Raw genomic sequence first — 17,449 nt, 5'->3', positions numbered from 1 at the left:
AGGGTAGGACTCCCACAGCACACACACAGCTCACTGCAGGACTCCCACAGCACACACAGCTCACGGCAGGACTCCCACAGCACACACACAGCTCAGGGCAGGACTCCCACAGCGCACACACAGCTCACAGCAGGACTCCCACAGTACACACAGCTCACGGAAGGACTCCAACAGCACACACACAGCTCACGACAGGACTCCAACAGCACACACACAGCTCACGACAGGACTCCAACAGCACACGCACAGCTCACGGAAGGACTCCAACAGCACACACACAGCTCACGGCAGGACTCCAACGGCACACACACAGCTCACGGCAGAAAGTGTTGAACCGGGCCAGCCAGGAGTCCGACTCCCGGGGTGATGGTTCGCGGCTGCTAGCTCACCTCCGACACACCACCTCGTAGTCCCGTCTCATTGGCCAGTCCCGTTATGACACGCTGTGACGTTAATTGACGTCAGTAATTGCTGCTTGAACCAGCCAACAAGTCCTTAGCCAGTATTAGTATTGATTGTAGTCGAAGGAGTGCGAGAGGCAGTGTGTGTCAGTGAGACGCAGTGCATGGGTGGTGTGAGGTGGTGGTTGTGTAAGGTAGTGGTGGTGGGTGATGGTGTGTGAGGTAGTGGTGGTGGGTGATGAGGTAGTGGTGGCAGGGGCGAATCCAGGAATATCAAGGGGGGGAGGGACATGGCAAGCATGAGCCCACCAGTTGGGGGTTTTGAGGGCATGCTGCAAGCCTCCCCACCCCCTCTTATTTTAACCTGACCGATATCATGGGCATTTTGAAGCCATTTTGAGACCATGTGCACATGATATTTGGAGATATTCTGAGGTCAGTAGTAATTACATTTTACTATATAAAAATGCCTTTGTGAAGTCTTCTATAGGCATCTTTATTTCATTTAATTTTGGGGAAACCAATGTAGCAAGTTCATTCAATATTAATTGCTGTTCCTTGGCCTTTCGAATATTTAGGTTTGAAAATTAGCATTATTTGGTAAAACTAGTAACTTGCTGCAGTGATCATTAGAACTTATTATGTGCAACTTGTAATCACATATCTGCTGTAATTTAAAGACGTGGTTCATCTCAACAAAAAAGTTTTTCCTTAAACTTGCATACAAAGCTTGTCCCCCTGGGGATATTACATTGCAAGTTTGTTATAACTAATTTAATTTACCAGTTTGACTTGCTGTGGTGTAGATTTTAGGCTGTTACTATCAAGTGTTTTCTATTGTAGGATAAATATAGGCATATTATATGGCAACTTTTATTTCAATTGTGTATATCAGTACAATTAATAGTAAAATATTAACAATATTGTGTAGTCGTCATGCTAGAAAAATAGCTCTGTTCCAAGGCTCCATTCCATTGAAAAAGGACATTCATACAAGCTTCAGATCACTGCAACTTTTCCTCTATATCAATATTGCTGGTGTGTGAAGGACAATGACAAAATTCATTTGGCTTTAACAGTGGTTTCTTTGTTTAATGGTTTAGTATACAATTTTCACTTCCAATTTTGTTCACTGTCTTTCTCCAGTCAATAAAAACTTTGCTCCATAAAAGTCTATGCAGTAATGCATTTACTTGTCAAAAATAATACCTAGCGTCATCCAAAGCAGTACAGAATATGGATCATCTGTGTGTGTGTATATATATATATAATATATATATATATATATATATATATATATATATATATATATATATATATATATATATATAATATATATATATATATATATATATATATATATATATATATATATATATATATATATATATATATATATATATATATATATATATATATATATATATATATATATATATGTGTATATATGTATATGTGTGTATATATATATATATATGTGTGTGTGTATTATGGGTTTCATCACTGAGAACACAAGCAACTGCTGGTTGTCTGTTACATAAGGCACTGGTCTGTTCAGTCAATGTTATATATATATATATAAAAAAATGCAATTTTGGTGGTACGAATGCAGTTTCTTGGAATTTTTTCCTGTTTTATTATATTGTACATATTGTAATTCTGAAAAAAAAATCAGCTATCAATCTTTGAGTTATTCATGCCACATTTCTACCACCAAAATATATGAAGTAAGCCGTATTATCAAAAAGTCTGTAACTTACTTTCACGTCAACATTAATAGTCTTCAGAGGCATACCGTAAGTCAATGTCTTCATGTCGGCTGTTTAGCACAAAAATAGTACATTACATTTTGTATACAGATATGACTTTTAAGAAATGATAACCACCTTTTCTAGTGCCCATTCATGGGAGGCAAATGTCATGTTGGTAAATTTCCAAACAACTCTAGCTCACTGCTACCATCTTGTAGCATATGTAGGTTGACAGGATGCTAAATAATATCTTGATATCCAAAATCCTCAGGAATCCTGGGAAGATTCTTCACTCTGGGATAAAGCTGAAATTAAAATGGAACAATTAAAATCTTCCTAAATTAATGACAATTTGCAATTGAGCTGAGTGACTTATTTGTCTATAAATAATTAACGGAATGTTTTGTGCATTATGCTATCAGAGCAGTGATTTTAAAATGTCGAATATGTGTAAGTATAGTACAGTATTGTAATTTCACATTTGGGCAATGATTTAAATTATGCTAACCAAAAAAAATAATAATTTAAAGTATTTGAACATAAACTCTACACATAATCAACATAATTAAACTCTTTTAAACTGAATGAAAAACCATATTCATGTCTTTCTCACCCCAAGCAAATTCCTAGGAACATATCCTTGGATGTCTTGTAGTTGTCCCCACCACCATTCACGTTCATACTCGTCTCCTCGGCGTAGAATAGTGATGGCATCACCACAACGGAAGTTCAACTCATCACTAGCTTGGCTTTCATAATCATACACACCATACACCACCCCTCCATTCATTATACCAAGCTTTTCTTGGACACCTGTGTGGGGAAAAAATTTTCCACAATTTGTGTTAGGTTGAGTGGAGGCGAGTGCTGTAACAGAAGTAGGTATTAAAGAGAATGCAGGGGAGGATAAGGAAATACAAAAGGAAGGACAAATGGGGGAAAATGGGTAATAGGTACAAGTAAAGGAGGAGATGGATGGGAGGAAAAGAATAAGAAGAGGATGGGTGGGAAGGAAAGGTAGAGTGGAATGGGTTAGCCTCAAAAGAACACCAAGACTATAGTATACTTTGTATTCAATATTTTGCCACCAAAAGAGCATGAAGAGTATAGCCATAATGTACTTCTCATTTAAGTTTTTTACTCCAGCTTTTGACCTCAAAAGCACACCTTATTAAAAAATAAAACAAAATTAAACTAAATTTGGAAGCAAAACTTGTCTTTATTAAGGGAAGAAAATTAAACCTAATGCATGAAAGGAAATGTAAGGTAGTGAGGGTCTATATCTGTAGTGTAACTACACTTATAAGTTTCTGTTAAACAACCCTATCCCTTATGCATACATTATATGTTAAATATATACCTTTTTTTATTAACATGTCTGCTTGTTGGTTGCTGTATTTACATCAATAAACCATTACAGTAAATATAATAATTTAAAAAATTAATTTATAATCATTGTGTCCAATAAATTTACACAAACTTTCTTTCCCTAAGTCTACAAATGTAAATTATTGGACACAAAAACAACAGCAGAAATAAATAGTGATATTCATGTCAAGTCTTGTGACTTAATTGTTGAATGCTGATACAGTACTTAAGCTGTGTGGCAGCTGGAAACATTATGCACAGTCTTACACACCAAGCACTGTACAGTACGTACACTACATAACCTTCATTGTAGGGAGGGTACTGGTCAGTCCTTGAGAATGCACAACACTAGGATAAGTAAAATATAGTTCATGTTAATTACTGGTGACTCCTTAGTCAAAGTGAATAAATTTTTATACTTTAGGAAAATTTATTTGCTCTATAGTTATCCAACAAAAACCACATTTATGAAACTGGAGATACAGTAAATTTATAATTTCATAGCGTTACTTGCCTTTAAGAGGAATCATATGCATGATAAAGTTCAGTGATATAACATACAGCAAATTCTTGTATATTCTAGTGACTTTAATGGCTGAAAAGCAAAAGTGCTTGTTCTTTTCCCATCTTTGGTTGCATTCATAAAGCAAAGTGCTTACGAGTTTATATCCCACCTTCATAATCAACATTTTCCCAAATAAATTATAACTTCTTTTGTCCATTTCCCCAATTATGTCCATATGTATTCCTGGCTATTTTTTTCTTGGTATATACTTTCTGATAAATGTTTCATTAATATGACCCCCCCTCAAATATTTTCAGGCACCATTACACAAATGCATGGTAATAAACAGTACAGTACAGGCATCCCACGCGTTCTGACAGTTTCGCCTTACTGAATTTGTAAATTATATCAATAATTTCGCTTCTGACCCTCAAATCCACCTTCATTAGGTAAATTTTAACAAACACAAGGCCTCACATACCATTCAGACTGACAGATTGACAAGTTTTACCAACCATAAAGACAGTTGAAGCTTTAAACATCACTCACAATGGATCTTGAATATTCCAACTGTAATCAGACATACCTAAGTTGCCTCAACAATTGCAACCCCAATTGCAATATCAAATTCTGTGTCACCACTAAAAAATAATACAGTAGTCCATGGTGCACTCTTAAGATTAAGAGAAAACGGACGACTCAGGTGGCCTTGAAGTGAGAGAAAACGGACTCCTGTGACGGGGCACTCAAATAAACATACACATAGCTGTATAATGCAATATTAACCTCTAAATTGGTGTTTTAAGAAGGTTTATCATAAATCATTTAATGTACTGTATTGTATGTGTTCATAAATGTTTATTTTCATTAATAAAAGTGCTTGAATTACTTTTTTGGGGCCGAAAAAATTCCTTAGGAGCGCATCTCCAGTTTTATAGTGGAAGTCAATGGGAAAATAGGTTTCGCGATACGGTCAATTTTCCGGGAACGGAACCCTTCCGTAACGCTGGGGATGCCTGTATTAAATTATAAAAATACACATATTTGTGCTTCTTGGATTTTTTTAAATGTTTACCAAACCAGATGCTTAAAATATGTATGCTCCAACATATTACTTAAAGTTTCAGCCATGTTTTGGTGAATATTATTATAACTAAATGTACCTCGATGTTGGATGGGATGAGGAAATAAACAATTTCTTCGGAAGGAACATAAAAGTGGCAGTGGGCTCCATACGCCTGGCTGTCAGAGACAGCACAATGAATTCTAAACTTTCAGCCCACTGCACTTGACTGTCTTTGCTTCCCCACCAATAAATTACCCTAACACCATATTGTAGACCATAAGTGCCCTGGAATGAACCAGCAATCCTAAGGACATAGGCGAGCACTAAATCTGCTCGCCAGTGACAACCCTGTGAAATGGTAGCAGCTGGTAAAAATTGCTAAATATTTTGCAGTAACGATATATTTTGGATAGGTACAGTACAGGTAAAAATAGGCAACAAATACATTAAACTTACTATAAAGATACTGTGAGCATCCATCATAGCCCTCCTCATCTTGTTCACACTTTTCAGCAGCAGTCTCATGGTCGGATAAGGTTGTGGCCAAGATGCATGCCCCATGTTCAACCAGGAACCTCACCATGGCTACATTGTTGCATGATGCAGCACAGTGTAGTGGAGTCCTGGTATATTGTAAAAACAGCGTAAAATATTGGGTCATATTTTGAATATCTTGATTGCAATGAAACTGTAATTAGTCATGTATTCTCTAGAGTATTCCATACTTTATTATCACTAATTCTACTGTACTCAACTCCATAAAATGTAGACGACTTTTAAACACAAAACAGAGATAACTACATCACATCTCCAAACACAACAGTTATCACCATCAACACGAGCATTGACAAAAATATCTAACTTTAAATCTTACTGTAATCTTTACGCTTTCAACCACTGGATAAGTTAACTATCCCTAAAATTTTAGTACAAGATTAGACTTTACTCCAACACTGCTAACTGTAAACTTAACCCCTCAGACACTGTGACAGGCATACCTCTTAAAACATTGTTTTGTTATAATAATCATTGTTCTAGAGGAAATTAAAGAAAAAAGTCCTCACAAGACCATGCAATGCACTCATCTTTCTGACCCACGCGCTGAACAAATGAGAGTAGCTTACACTGATTACCTCTCAGTCAATCAGCACTCACCTTCACCAGTTTTGAATGCTTCCTGCACATATATTTTTACTCCTGCCATACAAACTAACTTATTTTTACCCATGAAGTCTGGAAGAAGGGCTACAAGTGATACTGTTAATAATCCTCTGTTCAGATCACTAGATTCACCCCTAAAAGTAGCTTTAACTGTACAGTACACTGTAACATCAAAACTTAAATTTTAGGCATATCGGTAAACATCAGTAAAAAAAAAAGGCATATACAGGTCATAGCAATAATGAAAGAATAAAGAGCTGTAAAGAATGAGTCACTCTTTGCCTAGCAATGGTACTCGTACTGGACCTCACTACCAGATTACATAAAATCCTACCTATATTTTTCTTTCAATATATATATATATATATATTTATATATATATATATATATATATATTTATATATATATATATATATTATATATATATATATTATATATATATATATATATATTGAAAGAAAAATATCATAAGGTAGGGTATAAAGTTTATGTATTCATGGTGAGTCAAGAGGGTGCAGAGTACCATTAAGGCAAGGGCTACACATTTTATACACTAACTTATCTCATTTTGCAGTAACCCCCAGTGATGATGTTTGTATCTCTGAAAGTTTGTAAGTTGAACGTTCTTAAGTAGAGGAGCACCTGTAGAACTTTGTTTTCCAGGAACACTTTTAGAATACTGTACTAGATTTTTACTAAAGCATTATATTCTTTTTCAAAGCCACTATATCCATCTAAAATTAATGAATACACACTTTTCATTAAATAAACAAAAGTACTTACCATCCATCTGAGTCTTGAGCATTAACATCACACCCAAAGGTTACTAAGAATGTCACAATGTCAAGATGACCTGCACAAATGGCATTGTGAAGTGCAGTGATTCCTTCATCATTGGCTGCTGAGGGATTTGTAACTTCCATGGCAGTACGGCGAACCAGTTCAAGCTCTCCTTCCAGAGAAGCGTCCAGGAGAAGTGCAAGAGGGTCAAAGCTCACCCTGCGAGGTACTCGTGAGGAGTTCTTGGTCTTGAGATTACCCTTTTTTATACGTCGTACCACAACACCTCCCGCGCTTGAGTTATTATTATTATGATTATTATTATTATTATTATTATTATTAATATTGTTGATATTGGAAGTGGTTACTGTGGTTGTAAGAGTAGAGTCATTGCTTCTATCACCCTCAACTTCTGTTGGAAGAATACACATTTTAAACACTTGAGAAATTCTCGCATGAAGAAAAAGTAATATGAATAATTTTTAGTGAAAATAGTTCAAATATTGTTCCACGGTTTAAAAAAATTAATCTGATACTCTTATGTAGTATAAAAATAGAATACTACAATTAGTACCTGTACTCACAAAATAATGTGTAGACGAAGATTAAAGAGAAAAGACAATATTCAATCCTGTGGTATACAGGTAATCATGCTTACATGAGCAGTCACAAAGACAGACCTAATTTTCACCCTTTTCTATATAATGACAGAATATATCTACTCAGTGAGCATAATAACAATTCTGGGGGTTTTCACCACACAGACACCCCTCTAATAATCATAATTCAAAAACAAAATCACCTTACCTAATCGACCCTCTTCACTTAGCACAGTAGTTGTATCGGCACCGTCTGGCTGTCGAGAGTCGTCATTGGGTAGGTGAGCAATGCTCAAGGTAGAATTAATATCATCTTGACTATTCCTGTCTTCCTTGGAATTATCAATTCTCAATTTTTCTAATTCGCTCAGTGGTAGTATGGGTGTCATGTTCATATTATCTACTGAATCTGTTCCACTTTCTTTAATAGAGCAGGTTTGAGATTCTGCATTTCCATTCTCTATTTCTTCCACTCGTCGACCCAGAAGATCTGAAGGTGGAGTCTCATCTTCTGGGAACATAAAATCTGGTGGCATTTCAATACGCCGATTAATTGAGACATGGACTTTCTCCCCACTCTCAGTATCGGCCTTGACACTAACACTGTTACTGTTGGTGGCATTATTTGTAACTTTGGGACGCGAGTTATCTTCACTGCCGTCACCCTGCTGGTTTTCTGGGCCAGTTGTTTGCTGAGTATATGTTGACATTATCACATTCTGACTTGCATACCTGGAATAAAGTTGCATAATAAGGGATGTGAACATCTCTAATTCCTTCCAGAAGTAATAAATTCATGACTTCACTTTAATAATATGCAATAATTTGTCATTACACCCTGGAAACCTAAATATTTGTGTTCTGTTAAAGTATAGTAGTTTATACTACAGATTACTGCATCCTAACCTGTATCCTTGTTGTGGTCGCCCCTGGCTGCCTCCCCGACCAGAAGACTGAGAAGCATTAAGTGACTCATTACTGGTAGCAAGCGGATCTCCTTTCTGGCGAGGGGGAGGAAGAGGTTTGGAGGGTACAGCTGGTTTAGGAGGTAAGGCAGGCTTGTTACGATTATTCTCATTTCCTGAGGATACATCTTCACTTCCCTCACTGCCAGTGTTACTTCCTAGAACTCGTAAATTCTCCACATCCTAGAAAAATTTAATTTTACATGAAGTTTCAATTTTAACATCATGTCAGCAGTCACATTAACCAGTCAATATATTGTATAATACAGTGATATCTTAATACAGGTACTGTAAACCATGCCACCATTAAGCTCACTAAAATAAACAGGAGGATCACAAGTACAACTCACATAATCTTCAAATAAATCCTGAACTAGGATGACAATATTACTAAATGTACCACAACTATACAAGATAGAAATTTTTCCATGGCCCAAATTTATTACACCTGTAACAGGAGGTAAATGATCCATACCCGGTATCACAGTTTTATCAGTCATACACTATCTTTACACCGAGGAGACACAGTAATGACATCAATTCACACATCAATGCATCTGATGATTTAACAATATTTTACTGTACAAATGCTAAGAATATAATGAATATTTCATGGAGATTTCATGATGGTTAAGAAATTTGATAATCAATCCCACCACTCACCTGAGGATGATGTGAAGGAAGGAGAAGTGTTCGACTCTGTGCATGTGATGTTACCCCAGGACTCAATTTCTACAACAGATACACAAAACATAAGAAAAGATCGGATATCAGGCGGATAGATGATATCAGTTGGTTTAGAGATGGTCAATATAAAAAAATAGCTACGAAAAAAGATTGTGGAAACATATGAGGAAGACCTACAGCCATCAGTGAACTGATAACACTGGTGGTAAAGAAAGATGAAGCACAAATTCAGCTTTTTTCACAGCTGATAAACAAGAGGGTGGGGCTTGAGTAGTGAAAAACATTACCCATAATTATAAGTACTACCCTGTACTTTATTTGCTACAAATAAATTTAGCAACACAATTAATCATTTGCAATACAGTATACTGTATTCATTAACTTACTGTATAGTTGTTCCTCATCTTTCTAACACATTGACATTCAGTTTTTCAATTTGTCTAAAAATACTAAACCGCTTTTTACTTTTAACCTGAGGGGTCATTTCAAGGGTTCAAACTCAGTACAATACACAAACACACGCTATAAAAACAGTGCTGTATTAGACTAACTCTACAATCCTTATAAAACACTTTTCTTGTTGTTGGTAGAGATGAGGTGCTCATAGCCTCAACCACTTTGAATAACATGAACACAAAGTGTATTCTTATACTTGTGCGCAACTACGAGTGTATATAGTGAGATCTCAGTTAGCTGGAACAATTGGTGCAGAGCACTTCTGGGAATGAGAGATTTCCGGGAAATGAGACGACTCTTTCAAGGCGGGAAAAAATCCCTCATCCCCCGGAATTTTCCGGGTAACAGAAAAATTTTCTCGGAAGTTCCACAAATTGCCCATTACATCATCTCTTAAGCCCAGAAAAAATCCCTCACCCCAGGAATTTTCCGGGCATCGGGAAAATTTTCTCAGAATTTTCCGGAAAATGTGCCCCCTTGGAAAATCGTTCCTAAAGCTGGAATTTTCCCAAAAAATCCAGATTTGGGGAAAATTTTCCCAAGAAAATTTCAATTCCGGCTATCGGAAAGTTCCAGGTTTGAGGGATTCCGGCTAACGGAGATATTACTGTACTGTATCTTCCCAGCTTTGACTGAAGAATAATGAAACCTGATTACCCAAAGCAGTGAATGGTCTCACTGGTGACCCCTATCCAAGGTTCCAAAGGCCTGAAAACTGTTTATGGCCTCCACACATGCGTGCGTCAAATGTTCTGTGATGTATTCGTCAAAACCCCAGGAAGATGCTTCATTCTCTCACTATACATTCATAGCTGCACATAAAGTACTGCAGCTACTCTGATCATTATCCATACAAAATTCTTTTAATTTTTTTGTTTAATGAAAAATCTTTATGGCATGTTAAAAATTATTTCATTACTAAGTACCTGCTGGTTAATAAAACTAATTTAATAACTAATATGAGTTGTGACATTAATGAAAAATAAGCCATTGCACAAATCTTAAAACATAAGAGGCAATATAATAGTTTTCTGTGGTTTTAGTTACTTCTTGTAACTTGAATCCCTTAAAAAAATTATGTATGATTGCTCTGTTTTAACCAGAAAAATGCAATGAAGTCACTAAGAGAACAAAAATTTAATATATTTCACTAATAATTACACACTGTACCCCAACAAAAAAAGCTTAGCAGTTTTACTGCTCCATGCTTTTTATACAGAAAATTATAAATAATAATTGTAAAAACAGAAAAATCAGTGAGTGGATCCACAACATACTCCTGGTAGTGTAATATCCAACAATATAGTGGGCATGAGTGTGAGATCTGTTAGTACGGAAGGAGACTCACCTGTGTGAAGGAGACAGAGAGGGAGGTGGGGGGTAGGAGGGTGCGTGAGTCCTGAGGACAAGAATGGGTCAGGTGTTAGTTACCACTATACTACAAACCAGTTAAATGCCAACACAACAACCCATAATAAAAACTGTCAACCATAACACCATTCAAGCTACTAATAAAGTATTTCCATGCATCCACAATGTCAGTATCACTCATGAAAGCAAAACTCGTGTGTTTTGTGTTAGTGTGTGTGTGTGCGCAAAAATGAACTGATCACTACAAGAACAGGCCCATTCCAATCATTGTAAAAACAATCAACAACTCATAGATAACTTGTGTGTTTACTCCTTGACAATCTCACTTTAGTACTGTAACTGTGTTGACAGTCCTTGTTAAATGACCTCCCCCCCACAGTATACAAGTACTAGAAAATGAAATTGTTGCCGGAACACAGCAACAGTTTCAATGGCTAAAATCAACCCACTATGTTGAGCCTACTTACTGTTCAAGTTGGTTGCGTGTTTTACATCTGGCAACTAACTGCATCTGGGATCAAGGAGGCAGGGAGAGGGGAGAAAATGTAGGTTAGTCGCCTGCACGGCTTCCAAGAATGAGCCTCCCTGTTGCTGACCTCCCCACCTGTGACCCAAGATTGTACGTGTTTGTGCAAGCATTGAGTTGTCTCACGGAACTATGAGTGATTGCAATGTTTTGTCAAGGGATGTATTGGTAGCTATTGCATCCCTACAGAAGGCAGGACATTCAACAAAGTACATTTGTGAGCAGACTGGCATCAATGCCCACCAAATTCAACAGTACGAGAAGTGGATGAGAAACGGTGACATAGACAAAATTCCTAACAAGTAATACCCTGGTATGACTTCTCCCAAGAGTTTGATGGTTATTCAGCATCAACTTGAGGCCAATTCAAGTTGTCTGCAAGGCAAATTGAGGAACAGAATCCAAGGTTGCTTGGTGACGTGTCTGTTAGGACAGTGTCCCGTCATATCCACGATGAGTTGCAATACCGCCTCACATACTGTTGAATTTGGGGGGCACTGATGCCAGTCTGCTGACAAATGTACTTTGTTGGATGTCCAGTCTTATGTAGGAATGCAATAGCTGCTAGTACATCCCGTGACAAAACATTGTAATCACTCCACGTTCTATGATTCAGCATAATAATCGCACAAGCGCATAAAATCCTGGGTCACAGGTGCTCACTCTAAAAAGCCGCGCAGGCTACTAATCTACATTTTCTCACCTCTCCCTGCATCCTTGATCACAGATGCATTTGCCACTTATTAAAAAAAAAAAAAAAAGTAACTCGGCTAAACATAGTAGGTCGATTTTAGTCATTGAAATTGTCATCATGCTCCCAGTGATAATTTCAATGATTAGTACTGTATGTACCACTTAGGTCATTTGTTTATTTTCAGCTTACGGCTTCTGTATTCATAATAAACCATTACTGTAAATTTTAATACTATTATTATCATCCTAATTGCCTGTACCCACAAGCAGGTACATGTGTGAAGTCTTATGCTTGTGTATAAGTTAATAAACCAATACTCCATAAATATAGAAGCACACATGTACACTTGGTAAGAGTAACTCCCATACATTTGTTTTATGTAACTCACTGTTAATAATAAAGCACCAATGTCTACGTATATGAATGTCACTACTGTACTGTACATGAGACATACCAGACAAGTCTGCACCTCAAATTCCCACACTGCTTGTATTAAAAGTATAAAACTACATAAAATTTTTCAAATTCAAAAGTACTGCACACCAATTCTTGTTAATAAGTACATGTGGTTAATATTACAACTACTGAACAGGCAATGTGGGAAAACTTTTTGATCCTTATGACTAACTGACCACAAGCAGACTGACTGGTAACATTGCTAAATGGTTTATGTAGAGCTACAGTTATTATACTGTACTCCTTTGTTACAATACATATAGTAGGTCAAGGTTATCAAAGGTTGCTATGTAAAGCATGATAAAACACCCCTGCTTGGTTCATTAAGCTAGAACACAAATGGTAGTAAGCAACAAAAATACTGTTAAAACCATAGCTTCGGTATATACATCATCTCCTTAGTTACAGGAATATATCTTATAAATATCTGGGATCTGAACAGCAAACTGCTCAAAACTTGGAAGCTCATCAACAAGATTTGCTGTTCATATATGAAATCTACATGTCAAAATATATTATTCTTGCACCCAGGAACATAGGAGGAGCAGGGTTAGTACTAGGTCAAATGTCAATCTGCACACAGGAAGCCTCTTAGTCTGTCCAGGGAGAAGGGACAGTCCTCTACCAGTTTGTCAGATGTTAATGTTGCTGTAAAGATGTTTGCATTTTTAAGTCAAAGACCAATAATATTCTGAGAAACACAGTGTGGATACATATTGTAAAGACAAGTTTTCAACAAACACTACATAATTCTGGTGTCTTGTGCACTCAAAATACAATAAGGAAAAACCATTACCTGTACAGTAAATTGCAATTACAGGTACTTTTGACATCCATAGATGATAGGAGAAAAATAAGTAAATGAGGTATTGAGATGACTAACTGTAAAATGAATGGTTTCTAAAGGTGCATGAACAGAAAAGTGCAGAATTTATTGATAGCTTGAGATCATGTCAGGACTGAAGTATGTTGCACTATACCATACAAAATTATACAAACTACTTATGCCAGTGATATCAAAACTAAAAGTGTGATGCACACTATTGTAGGCAAGCTTTTACAGTGGCATACTTGAATACAACACATGCTAAGTGCACATCGTAGGAGAGAAAAAATTCTACAGATGTTTCGGGAGAAAAAAAATTTCTACACAAGTCAGTACTGTATACGAGCAAAGTGTAACCAAAGTTTATAAAATAAAAAAGTGTAGGAACATATGTGAAGGAACTATTTGACCAAATAATTATAATCCCATGGCATCAAAAGCAACTGAGTCACTGACATCAAATTCTGTTCAGGTGTACATTATATATGTCACAGGGAATTTGTGTAACCAGTGATTTCATGAAATCCCTAAAACTTTTAGTAAGTTCATGCATTTACTCCCTCGAATGAAACAATAATTACACAAACTTATTAAAAGTTTTAGGGATTTCATGAAATCACTGGTTATGCAAATTGCCTGCAAAAAAAAAAAAAAAATATCCAGCCAGCTGAACGTGTGATCCAACAAGCTGAATGCTGGCCACCGTCTTGAATGACGTGACAGCCCTCATACCAGTTACAGTCATTTCTGCTACAACGCGTGTTTTGTCAACGCAAATTCGTTGCAACGCGATTGATGAATAGGGGAACACCGTTTGTAAAATGCGAACTTTTGTGCCATCCTAGCCACCGCCCGGGCTGTTATTGTGCTTTTTTTGGGTGGTGCTACCACTTGTCGTGTCAAGATAATGGCCTCTACCTTTACTGGGGGTCCTACTGGTGCTGGTGGGGGTGGGACAGACTCACCTAAGCAGCCAAATTAGGAAAAGGAGAAGCGGGACTATCATAAGGACGTTAAGTTTGCCAAGTACTCGATGCAGGATAAGCAGCGTGTGATTAAATTACTCGAGGAAGGCCTAAAAACTAGTTTCCGGAAAGCACAATCAAGTCAACAAAGGCAGAATTTGTATCATTTGTAGGTTATAAATGGGAATGATGTAGAGTGGCCAGTCTATATTGTTATTTTTCCCATTACCTGTAGTTTATGTATTTGCATTTGGCGAATTTGAATTTGGTGCAATTTTTACAGTCTATATTACAGGTACTCGCAAAATACAAGGTCTTACTGTATGTAATTATTCAAATTGCATGCAAATCTTAAAACAACAAGCATTACTGTGAATTAAAAATCATAATAAAAATGCAGTGATATCTCCATTAGCCAAAATAATTGGTGCAGAGCACTTCTGGGAATGAAAGATTTCCTAGTAACAAGACACTTTCTCAAAGCCGGAAAAAATCCCTCACCCCGGATTTTTTTTTGGAATTTCCAGAAAATGCACCTGATTTTCATCTCTCAAACCCGGAAAAAATTCCCCCATTCTCGGAATTTTCCAGGTATCGGAAAATTTTCTCAAATTTTATCAGAAAATTATTCCCAAAGCCGGAAAATTCTGGCTTTGGAACCGATTTTCCGAGAAAATTGAAATTTCGGCCATCGGAGATATTACTGTATCATTAAAATACAGTACAGTATAGTAGTGAAAAGGAGAAAATTCATAATTGAGGAAAGTGACTAGCATGAGAGAGGAGAGATAAGGTGAATCAGGATATGTCTCCATTGGTGCTACTAGATGGCCATGATGTGGGAAATGAAAGTGGGTATATTGTATAGTTAAAATAAATAAATACACTTAAAGTTAAAATTAAATTATTAAGTGGCATAGTACAGTATATAAAGTATGTGAAGTACCGTAGATGACTAGTGTGACGAAAGAGCAGGAGCATGATGGTAATACGTACTGTAATTCCAAGGAAATGTGTATGAATTACATCATGTACAGCTCCTCCCCGACTTACGACCTGGATTTGGGTCCCTAACCCCGTCGTAAGTCGGGGAGGAGCTGTACACATTAAGTAATCTTATATCAAGCCATTTGGCATCAGGCAGACACAAACCATTGAGTCATTGGTTAGCTTGCCTAGTACTGTTAATTATTGAATAAAATGACAGGTTTCAAGAATGTGTAGTGTCTTAGCAGAAAAAAAAATTGGTATGTTTCAGTTTCATGTTCAGACCAGTTTGAAGAAGTACCAGTCCACCCAACTCAACATAATATCAACTAAAAAGATGATAAGCAGTGTACTGATATATAATCTCATCCTTACATTATTAAAGTAATAAAAAAACAGTGATAATTTACCTAAAATTCAAATATGTAATTTTAAACAAATCTGGTGATGAAAAAGTCCCTAATGTATAAAAATAGGGAATTATGTACATATTTATCGCAACAGATCAAGGTATTCTCGGGTTTACACAGCTATTAATTTTATGAAAGCACCAAATACAGTACTCCCTTTATTCACAGAGATATTCTGTTTTGGTCAGATATCCACACCAATACCCAGGAACTTAACACTCTTGGGGTTTTCATATGCACATTTGTGTATGAATTAAAAAAATCAAAATAAAATAATTTTATGTTTGCGTATGAACATTAGACACACAAGGCACACATTTGGTAAGGTAAATGCAATCTGGCAACCAGTCTCTGTTTTGTGTTTAAATGACCCAGGAATTAACGATCAATATCTCCTATGCATTTTTAAGTGGCTTGTGTTGACTTTTCATGCAACATTTATTTCATTTGTTCACAAGTGTTGTGAGAGTTTTGAACCATGCCTGTGTTGCTGGCAAGGGTGGAGGGAGGGAAAATGTAAAAAAGTGTAAAGAAATTGCACCACACGATGACAGTGTGGTGCCTCCTCATGCCTTTCCCAGTGAGCTGAGAACAGGTCAGAGCCTACCTCAACCCAAGAGTCTTAATATACAACAGGATAAGAACATAATACTGTACAGTACAGCCCTTAATTTATGTAACCTTGTGTATAAGCCCAAATGCAACTGCAGCTATGCCATTAGCATTAAATATTGTACAAATAAATTGATACTGCAATATTAACTTAAGATAAATATTACAGTAAATGGATTAGTAAAATTATGTTGTAGAGGGACTTGTAGTTGTATTAAAAACTGGTTGCACAAGACTTAGCCTTCAGTGACCAGCCTCACTAGCAAGTACAGTATACGTTCTGTATCAGGTTCACTCATGACCCATATTGTGGTATAGGCATCGTTGTTGATACACTTCCTGTGTTAGGGAGTACAGGAACTTTCAAGTACATCATGAAATATGTGGTAACACTAATATTATAAACCTTTTTCATTTCACTTTTTACTGCTAATGCATGAATGTCCATGAATTTTGTTTTACATTATGCAGGTAGTGTTGTGTACACACAAACTGGCATCCTTCTTCACCAGTAGCTTAATGTAGAGGATGTGATTAAAAGTGCAGTTGTTTTTCTGTTGCCATCAAAGGAATCAACTGTTTTGTTCACTTGGATCATAGCCATCAACTTCTATCATTGATTATTCACTAAAATTAGGTTGTTCACTTGATCACAGTGTAATCTCAGCATAAAAATGTTAAATGGATGCACTTATTGAGAAACAACAGAAAGCACATTAGGCACACAAGCAAGTTAATCAGATAATATCTGGGTTGACACATTACCTGATTCTGTGTTGAAGATGTGCCACCTAAGGGCTGCGACCGCTGGTTGAACTGCTGTGCTCCTGGGCCATACACTCTGTCAGTGGTGATACAAAGTT

At 36.6% G+C, this 17,449-nt stretch overlaps 1 protein-coding gene across 1 annotated transcript in view; it reads right to left on the bottom strand.

Annotated features, from left to right (window-relative positions):
* Positions 1 to 1,974: 1,974 nt before the first annotated feature.
* Positions 1,975 to 17,449, bottom strand: part of LOC121860396 (apoptosis-stimulating of p53 protein 2-like) — a gene marked incomplete at its 5' end in the record, with an annotated part of 35,857 nt that continues 20,382 nt past the window's right edge. Inside the window, 9 exons of the mRNA XM_042357514.1 lie at positions 1,975 to 2,457; positions 2,766 to 2,965; positions 5,548 to 5,714; positions 7,036 to 7,444; positions 7,840 to 8,363; positions 8,538 to 8,779; positions 9,260 to 9,328; positions 11,088 to 11,138; positions 17,352 to 17,427. Of these exons, the coding sequence (XP_042213448.1) occupies positions 2,392 to 2,457; positions 2,766 to 2,965; positions 5,548 to 5,714; positions 7,036 to 7,444; positions 7,840 to 8,363; positions 8,538 to 8,779; positions 9,260 to 9,328; positions 11,088 to 11,138; positions 17,352 to 17,427 (1,804 nt within the window). The remainder of the gene's footprint in view (positions 2,458 to 2,765; positions 2,966 to 5,547; positions 5,715 to 7,035; positions 7,445 to 7,839; positions 8,364 to 8,537; positions 8,780 to 9,259; positions 9,329 to 11,087; positions 11,139 to 17,351; positions 17,428 to 17,449) is intronic.

The sequence above is a fragment of the Homarus americanus genome, unplaced genomic scaffold (assembly GCF_018991925.1).
Source record: "Homarus americanus isolate GMGI-L3 unplaced genomic scaffold, GMGI_Hamer_2.0 scaffold28051, whole genome shotgun sequence".
In the NCBI taxonomy this organism is placed as follows: Eukaryota; Metazoa; Arthropoda; class Malacostraca; order Decapoda; family Nephropidae; genus Homarus; species Homarus americanus.
This window is presented reverse-complemented; position numbering and strand designations above follow the sequence as displayed.